Source organism: Tiliqua scincoides, chromosome 4 (genome assembly GCF_035046505.1).
Source record: "Tiliqua scincoides isolate rTilSci1 chromosome 4, rTilSci1.hap2, whole genome shotgun sequence".
Classification (NCBI taxonomy): Eukaryota; Metazoa; Chordata; class Lepidosauria; order Squamata; family Scincidae; genus Tiliqua; species Tiliqua scincoides.
In genome coordinates, this window is record NC_089824.1 from 209523441 (window position 1) to 209532753 (window position 9313).

The 9313-nt window shown below is 43.2% G+C and overlaps 1 protein-coding gene across 1 annotated transcript in view; it reads left to right on the forward strand.

The window, feature by feature from the left end:
• The window catches only part of CASS4 (Cas scaffold protein family member 4), a 34862-nt gene extending 27490 nt beyond the window's left edge, over window positions 1–7372 (forward strand). Inside the window, exons 3-6 of the mRNA XM_066625585.1 lie at window positions 1120–1227; window positions 3236–3385; window positions 4551–5942; window positions 6862–7372. Coding sequence (XP_066481682.1) covers window positions 1120–1227; window positions 3236–3385; window positions 4551–5942; window positions 6862–7275 — 2064 coding nt within the window. The 3' untranslated portion in view covers window positions 7276–7372. The remainder of the gene's footprint in view (window positions 1–1119; window positions 1228–3235; window positions 3386–4550; window positions 5943–6861) is intronic.
• Window positions 7373–9313: the final 1941 nt, after the last annotated feature.

The window sequence follows — 9313 nt, forward strand, 5'->3', positions numbered from 1 at the left end:
TTCCTAAGCAGTTGCTGATCTGTTAAAAAAAAATTCCCCAAATATCCCAAAGGCTGCAATCCTATCCACACTTACCCAGGAGTAAGCCCCATTGACTATCACTGTTAAAAGCATATATAGTAACCTGTTAAAAGTACTGATTTATAACATTTCCCCAAATGCAGACACATACCACGGTTGCATCAAATCTAACATTGAATACACATTGAAATGAATGGGGACTCACCTAAAACCCACATAGTGGGTTTGAGAAATACTGAGATGAAAGATCTAGCAAAAAATTCCCTTTGAAGAAATTGCCATGTTATCTGATGAATGAACTTAGGGCACAATCCTAACCAGGTTTATGCAGAAATAAGTCCTATTTTGTTCAGTGGGGCCTACTCTCAGGAAAGTGTGGTTAGGATTGCAGCCTTAGGCCCAAATCCTAACCCACTTTCCAGTACTGGCATAGCTGTGCCAATGGGACATGTGCTGCATCCTGCAGTTGGGGGACACTCATGGAGGCCACCTCAAAGCAAGGGAATGTTTGTTTCCTTACCTAGGAGCTGCATTGCCCTTATGTCGGTGCTGGAATACGGGTTAGGATTGTGCCCTTAGTTTCATGGCAGACACCCAATTGTTTTCAAGGCTTATAACACAGGCCAACACACATTTAATTCCTTAAACGTTACACCAATTCCTGGGTATATTTGGGGTACTGATTCCAAAAATGGCATCCGTTTTGCCCTATTACATCTAGTTTTGGAGATACAGTATATCCTCATTAGTGAATGGTTCAAGCAACTTCCTCATGAGGTAGCCTACACCATGGCTTCCTCATGAGGAAGCTGCTTGAACTATTCACTAATGAGGCTATACTATATCTCCAAAACTAGACGTGACAGGGCAAAACAGATGCCATTTTTGGAATTGGCACCCCAAATTCATATCAGACCACCATAAAGTTTGGGAAAAACTTTTCTGACCCTCAGTTTTGTAGGCCTGTGTAACCATCTTGCAGGGTCAGCAACTACTGAGAAAAGGTTATCTAGAATCTGCCAGTCTTTCAACATTAGCAACTGAGCTCATGGCATTTTTTGAGAACACTCACTTTCCTCCCAATTTTTCTTTCCTCAGCAACATCTCTACACTCTTCCCAGGGCAACTTGGGCGTCAGCCCTGAAGAACACAAGTATTATATATGACGTCCCATCTTCACGGGCCTGTGTGTCTTCAGTCACTCAGGTGAGAGTCTCCTTACATCGGTGGATGTGTCCATCAGCTGTTAAACTTTGTCAAGGGCTTGTGTGCAGCATGAAAAGTCAGAACTGGATTTTGCTTTGCAGTTGCTTTGGCTTTCCGCGATGAAGGTAAAAATCCGTGATGTGGCACACTCCTCAATGCATTGTGAGAATTCAGAAAACAGTACTTCTCATACATCAGGTGCCACTTGGACTTCACTTTGTTCTATGAAGCTGTTTGTTAGTGTCTCCTTTGTTGGAGGAACTTCTTGTTCAACATGGCCTGAGCACTCAGGCTGCCTGCCTTCTTTGTTTCATCCTTCTGGATTTGTCTACTGTTTGCCAGGAAAATACTTTTAATTGCTTTAGTTTTTTCACATCCCCTTCTTAAAGTTTTATAGCAGTGGTTCCCAAACTTTTTAGCACAAGGACTTTTTAAAACCACACTCTATCAGGACCCACCTAGGTTTACCAGACTGTTGTTGTTTTTTTAAAAAAGGAGATCTAGAAAGAAATACTTTATAAGTAATAATAACCAGAAAGACCCACAAACATTTATCTCCCTATATTTACACATGCTTGCAAACTGCAGGAGCTCAGCTCCTTGCTGGTGGGCAGTTAGCAGCTTGGTTTTTGAATAGCCTCAGGGCTTGAGGTTATTAGTTATCTGATCAAGAGCCATTAGTTATTTGATTTTTTTTCTGTAAACCGCTTTGGGAACTTTTTGTTAAAAAGCGGTATATAAATTATTATTATTATTAATCTTTCCATCACCCTTTGGCCACCTACCCAAAATCAGGTTGTGATCCACTGGTGGGTCCTGACCCACAGTTTGGAAACCCTATTCTATAGTATCTTTAGAGGCTGAGCTCCTCTGGCTGTATGACTACAGACCCTTGAATTCTGTTCTGAAAAGTGTTCATTAAGCCATTCTGCCATCTAGTGCCCATCTCTTTTCAATGCACCATTGTCATAGGTCCTCTTTTTGACAGCTGCTCTAGCAAGAAGACAGGCAGAGCTCTGTCCCTACTCCACTGAAAGTCCTGCTTAGTGTCCTCTGGCTCCCAAGATTTCATTAGACATTGCCTGCATGTTTTCACATTTATCTCTGCAGTCATAATGGCAGAACACAAATAGTCAAATCCTTAATGTCATGGTCAAGGCTGTGGACCTGAACTGAAATTTAGTGACCTTTCTCTAACCCAGCAATTTTTAACCACTGTGCCGAGGCATACTAGTGTGCCATGGACAGTCCACAGTTATGCCGCAGGACTTTGGGGAGGTTCATTTATCAGTCGGGTAATTTGGGGATTTGAGTCCTCTACCAGCAGCATGGTGTGCCTTGACAATTTTAGCGTCTTGCCAGTGTGCTGTGAGATGAAAAAGGTTGAAAATTGCTGCCCCAGAGTCAGTGGCTAGGAAGCAGGGACCAGCAGACAGAGCTTCAGCTACAGAAAGAAGTCCAGTCTTCTAGTATTTAAGCCAGGCCTGGCCAATCCACAGCCTTCATACTGCCTGCCAGTCATAGGGCCTAATGTTGCACCGCCTTTTGCTTTTGGTTCTGAGGCCTGAATGCATACTAGGCTAGATCCTGCACACTAGAACACGCACTCGCTCTTGTCAGAGCTCAGAAGTCCCTGACTCTGAGGATGTTCCAAATTACATCCCCACAGTAGCGTGAGGCGATCACACAGAATGGAGAAAGACCTGGATGTGAATGTGTGCTGCATGGTCACCCCCTATTCCTTTGTTCTGCTTTCATTTCGCAAGAGTTACCATGCTGTCCGGTGCATGTCTGCTCAGAAGTAAGCCCCAATAAGTGCAATGGGGCTGTAGTTATACAGCAGTCCCTTGTATACTGCAGTTCCAGCATACAAGGGCAGCCTTAGGGAGGTTTCTCGTGACCAAATCAAAGAACTGTTAATAGGCATGGGTTAAAGGAAATGTATAAATGATTCCCCAGCACTCCTGATAACATTGACAAGTTAACTTCTTTTTAAAAATTGAATTAGGGTCTTGCTACTCCACCTTCTTCCAGAAAGGGCCCCAAACTACGCCCGGCCACAGAATGTCGCCTAGGAAAGGCACAGCAGCTGTACGATATTCCACTGAGCTCAGAAAAAGCAAGAACACGCACAAGGCAAGAGTCTTCTGTGGACAATGTAAGTATCACTCATCAAGCCTGAGGGACTCTTTTGTAGTATTTCAAAGTCCTGGGTCAGGCTCTGTCAACAGAGCTGCTGTTGTCGGGGCGGGGGGAGAGATTGGGGCTGTGGGTTGCCCAACTCAAATCCAGACCTGGAGATGTGTGCTGTTCGATCCAATGTCTCTGGGGTCAGTTGCCAGAGCTGGAGGCATGAGCAGCAGCTGAAGCCTAAGTGCCGTGGGCAGAAAGACAAGCTCCAGTGGCATAGCTAATGATTGTGCAGCCCAGTGCTGAGCTCAAAATGATGACCCAGAAGTGACATCACGCCCAGGCTTTTAAAAAGTGAAAATGGGGAAAAATCCACCTCCTCCCCCCAGCTGCCCACTTGCTCTGCCGCCTCCTCCCAGACTCCCCCCTTATTAACACTTTATTGGTTACTTGAGGTATTAACACCTAATTGGCTCTTGGAACAATCAGTCTCATTGGTCAGTTTTGAGTTAAGAAAGTTCAGTTTTTGTTACATAATGCAGTTGTGTTTTTATTTTCTGGTTATTTGGCTATAACTTTTGATAGAATAGAGATATTTTGATACAGCTCGTTTCACTGCATTCTGCATTAAATTCCACATCAAATGGTGTATAACATGATGGTATTATTACTATTTGTACATACCAAGCTTTTCACAATGTTGGCCACTAGTGTTAAGCTCAGATTTTTGCCCCCTTAAATCTTGTTGCCTGGTGCAGTTGCTACCCCCTGCACCCCCTCAGCTACACCACTGAAAGCTCTTGGGATCTGTATCAGGTTATGCCCAATCCAAATGCCTGCTAGTTGCAGGAGCCAATGTTGCACTAGCAGAGAGCAAGTGCACTGCAGAACAAACCACTTGCTACAAGAGAAGGACAAAAAAATAAAAAAGTGGTTATCTTTCTTTCCACTTTCTTCTCTGAAATCTTTTTCTTCCTCAACGTTGCTGCCTTACCATAATGGCGTCCTTTTGGGCATCCTCTTATTTCACAAAGGGTCTGTCACGTTGATAGGCTAGATTGGAATAGAGGAAGAAGGGTTTGGGACAACTATAGAATCACTGTAGATGTGTGCCACTGGATGAAGATCTGGGTACATTTTTAATTCTGCATAAATTACAAAGGTTTTGTGTGTGTGTGTGTGCTCCATTCCAGGTATATGATATCCCACCAACAACTTTAAGAGAACCTAGCATTTCGACAGAAACGGCAAATCAAGGAAAGCATTTGAATCATTACAATACCATGCCGAATCTTCGAAAATCAGAATGGATTTATGACGTGCCAGTATCACCGGAAAAAGCAGGATTAAAACAATCTCCTCGGAATCATTCCTCAAATAAGCATATGTTTTATGATGTACCACCAAGGAGGTTTGATTCTGGTATGCAGAACATACCACCAATTACCACTGAAGGTAAATCCGTGATTCTACAAGCATACGACGTTCCACCTGTACAAAGGAAATTAACTGCTCCTGAGCTTCCTCTGTATGATGTACCATCCACACACGATGTGTTATCGCTGCATCAGAATGGTAACTATGATGTTCCTCAGGCAGTTCTGTCCTCCAGGATTGAAAAGGAGGATCATCAGACTCTTTATGATATTCCAAAAGGTATGTCTGTTCCTTCACTGCAGAAGGAAGGCACTGAAAAACATAGCCATAATTCTGGAGATACTTTTCCTCAATGCTTGATCAAAGATGGCAAACTGGACCACAGCAGGTTGTCTGTTTCAAGTGTAGACAGCAGGACCAGCATGATATCAACATCATCAAGTTCTTCTATGGAGTCTTCTTGTTCAGCTTCATCATCATCTTCTTCTTCTTCAATTTCATCATCATCAGGACCATTGCCTTCAGAAGAACCCACTAAAAAAACAACCATGGAACTTGACTTGGCCATAGGAACTTTGACTAAGCTTCAGCACAGTGTATCCAGTTCAATTGCAAGTCTAATGATTTTTGTGAGCAGCAAATGGAGATACCAAGAATATCTAAAGGGAAACATTGAAGAGATCCATCGAGCAGTTGATCACATAGAGTCTTCTCTGGCAGATTTTCTGAGCTTTGCTCGGACGATTGAGGGAAATGCCACTTGGCTCTCTGATTGTAAACTTCAGGCAAGAATTAAAAAGCAGCTAAATATTCTCACGGACTCATTTCAGATGCTGGTGGAAACAAGAGAGGCGTTAAACAACTGCAAGTGGTCTCTTGAGGTTCTGGTCATTAAGAAACCTCCAAATAATCCGGATGACTTGGATCGGTTTGTGATGGTGGCTCGCACCATTCCGGATGACATCAAGAGGTTTGTGTCCATTATCATTGCTAATGGGAAGCTGCTGTTCAGAAACAGCTGCAAAGAGAAGGAACATGGAAAGGAGCAGAAGATTGGTGAAGAACACAAAATGACAACACACAATTTTGAACAGAGAATAGAAGATGATGATCTTCCAAGTAACATTGTGGAGAAGCCAAAAAACAACATACATATGGAGAAGTCAAGAGTTGGTCTCACTGAAAACTCTGATTTTGTTCCAATACAGGTCAGTGAGGTTGAGGCTACAGTACTGTCTAGTACCTGTCTGTTCAGCTCCAATACATTCAATGGGACTTACTCCCAGTATATAAGGGCAGCCTTAGGGAAGTTTGTAGTGACCAAATCATAGAACCGTTTGTTGGTGTGCACTCCACACTCTTGAGATGAATGCACCGTGTCATGCTTCAATCCAGATTAAACAAACCAGAATAACCGCCACCGCCACACCAATTTTGAAACTGTAACCCATAATAATTAAAAAGAAAACATGTTTTGTGCAGACTAAAAGGTCTGCACAAAAATATATCAGGAACTTCTTATTGGGATTCCTTAATACCTTTCAGGCGACCACCGATTCTGATTTTATAATGCGTTGGCGCCACTACAGAACATCTGATGGTGGTGAGACACAGGGCAGAGCCACATAGGTACATCTCAAAACTGGGGCAGACTCATAGGGGAGGACATGGTTCTTAAGCTATTTCAGACCATTTTGGGCATTAAGGTCAGAACCCATCCTAAACTGAGCTCCCAAACAAACTGGTGGCCAATGAAGATAATAGAGGGTGATGGGATATGGGAATTATTATTATTATTATATAAATACTGTTAATAATAATAATTAACAGTATTTATATACCGCTTTTCAACTAAAAGTTCACAAAGCGGTTTACAGAGAAAAATCAAACAACTAATGGCTCCCTGTCCCAAAAGGGCTCACAATCTAAAAAGATGCACAAGAACACCAGCAGACAGCCACTAGAAAAGACACTGTTGGGGTGAGGCGGGTCAGTTACTCTACCCCTGCTAAAAAGAGGAGCACCCACTTGAAAAAGTGCCTCTTACCCAGTCAGCAGGGGAAGTGCTTCTGAGTATGTATGTATTCATAGATAACTTGTACTTCTCGCTTTTGTTTTTCCCTCTAGAGATCATCACCTACAATAAAATACAAGAGGCCAAGCAAGCTGGATGGAGCCAAGAAATTGGTGATTTCTGACCTTTGCAGACTATATTTTGGCTCTGTTCAGAAGGCCATTGACACTTTCCACCAGAGCCTTAGCACTGACCAGAGCCCTGAAGCCTTCATAGCCCAAAGCAAACTGATCATTATGATTGGACAAAAATTGGTGGATGCCTTATGTCAGGAAACCCTGGAGAAGGCCCATCGAAATGACATCCTGTGTGGCAGCAGCCAGTTTTGTAGCTTGCTGAAGAACTTGGCAGTTGCCACCAAAAATGCTGCCACACGATATCCGAACTCTGAAGCGATGAGGGAACTTCGAGATCAGGCTGAAGGACTATCCAAGTATACTCAGCAATTCCGAGTGATGATAGAATGAAGGGACTAGTCTGCTGCCATTCTGGGGATATGCAGATTGGCAGACTCAGAGTGGTCAGAAGAACTGTGTTTAATTTCTAGACTGCTTTATTTCTTAAAGAGCATGTGTGTCACAAGGGGGATAATAGTATTGTAGCTCCCTACCTCACAGGGATGTTGTGAAAATAAATATACACGTATTTGTAAAATGCTTTGAGATCTACAGATGTAAATAATCGGGGATTATTTAGAAAGCTATGGTACATTCACCAACAGCAGCAACCAAGCTCCTAAGGTTCTGCTATTACTGACCATAGGGTGGGACAAAAGTTGGTAGACACTCTGGGGTGATGCAGTTGCAACAGTTAACCATGGTTTAGGGATGAGCAAGAAAATCATGTGCTCCTGCCCCTGCTCCTCATTTATTTGCTGCAAGTTGTCCATAGTTGAAGCTCCTAATTCCAGGGTTACCATGCGTTTTGTAGCAGCGCTAACCTGCTCTGGGAAGCACCCAAGGCTTAGGCCTTGTGCTTGAGGGAGTGCAAAGAGCACTGAGATGTAGCAGTTCTACACTGCTTTGGGAAATACCCAAGGCTTAGGCCTTGTTGCTTGAGGGAGTGCAGAGAACACTGAAGGGAGTTGAGACTGGAGCTGAAGCAGCAAGGAATCAGAGCAATGAATGAAATAGCAGACAGGGATTCAAATGTAGAGATGCAGGGGGAGAGCTGGAACTGAAAAAGAAGCTTTCACTTAGCCTCCAACAAGCCCTTTTTATTGAGTCTCAAACACATGAGGCAATACTGATAAAACTTCTAGTTACAACTAGCTGGGACTGACTGACTCTAGCTAACCGCAATACACATTGCTAGATATGAGCGCTTCTTCATAACATCCTGCTGTTTACAGGCACTGGGCTCAGACTCAGCATGTTTCAAGGCTGGCAGAGTGTGCTCTGCGCAGGCGTGCCCGCTGTCGTTTGCCACATGCTAAAACTAAGCCCAGCGCCTGTGCATAGTTACCACACCTTTAACCAAGATTAGCAGTGAACCAAACCAAAGTAGAGGGGTCTGTAAAAATTTGCAAGTGGAGCAGACAGAGCAGGAGCAGACAATCCCATAGCCTGCTTCTGATGTTTGCACCAATCCTGGCAAGAAGCTCACAAGAACATTCCTCAGCACCAGGTTGTTAGTCTGCTGAAGGGTTTAGCCGAAAGCATTGAATGGCATTTGTAGGCATGTGGGAAACAGAAATCAGTCTATTAGAACCCAGAGAGAGAGACACAACTCTCATGAATAACTTGTATTGATATCCCTGTGTGGCAGACCAGTGAATCAGAGATTATGTGTGGATAGAACATCCACACACGGGGGGGGGGGGAAAGGTGCTATACTGACTACAGTCTCACCCATTGGTTTTGCAGCGATGTGCTGAATCACAGTGAAAAGCTCCTGTGCAACTGTAACATCATCAGTCATGGATATATATAGAGCTGAGGCTTTAATCTGGCCATCGCACTTGCCTTAGAGGAAACAGCAAGAGAAAGGAAATATCATCAGTCAGGAACCAGTGGTTGTCAAACATTTTAGTTGATCAAGGGCATCAGTCAAGAGAACTTGGAACATAAAGATGAATTTCAATTCACTTGTTCACAAAAGGCAAGGGTGTTGTGGGACCAGGTGGTGGTATTTATTTAAGTACATTAAAATTAATGGCATGCCTATCATATTAGCGCAATGATATTCTGTGCAGCAAGACACAGTACAAGCAATGAATGTATGATTTAGGGAGCACACAACAGTTCCCATCCACAAAGTGTCATCTTTGTATGTTTAGAAAATGCAGTATCTGTGCAAAGTTCTGTCTTGACAAAAGATTTAAAGGGAAACAAATGCACACTTCAAAACTATTCACATGTGAAAGCACAAAGTCATAAAGCTGGGATAATCAGGACCTAGAATAGGAAATGGGAGGAAAGGACAGGACTGTTATGATGGCTAAAGGGACATCCCTCCTGTAAAGGTTTCTTATTGTTGAATGTAAAAAACTTGACTGATTGTAAC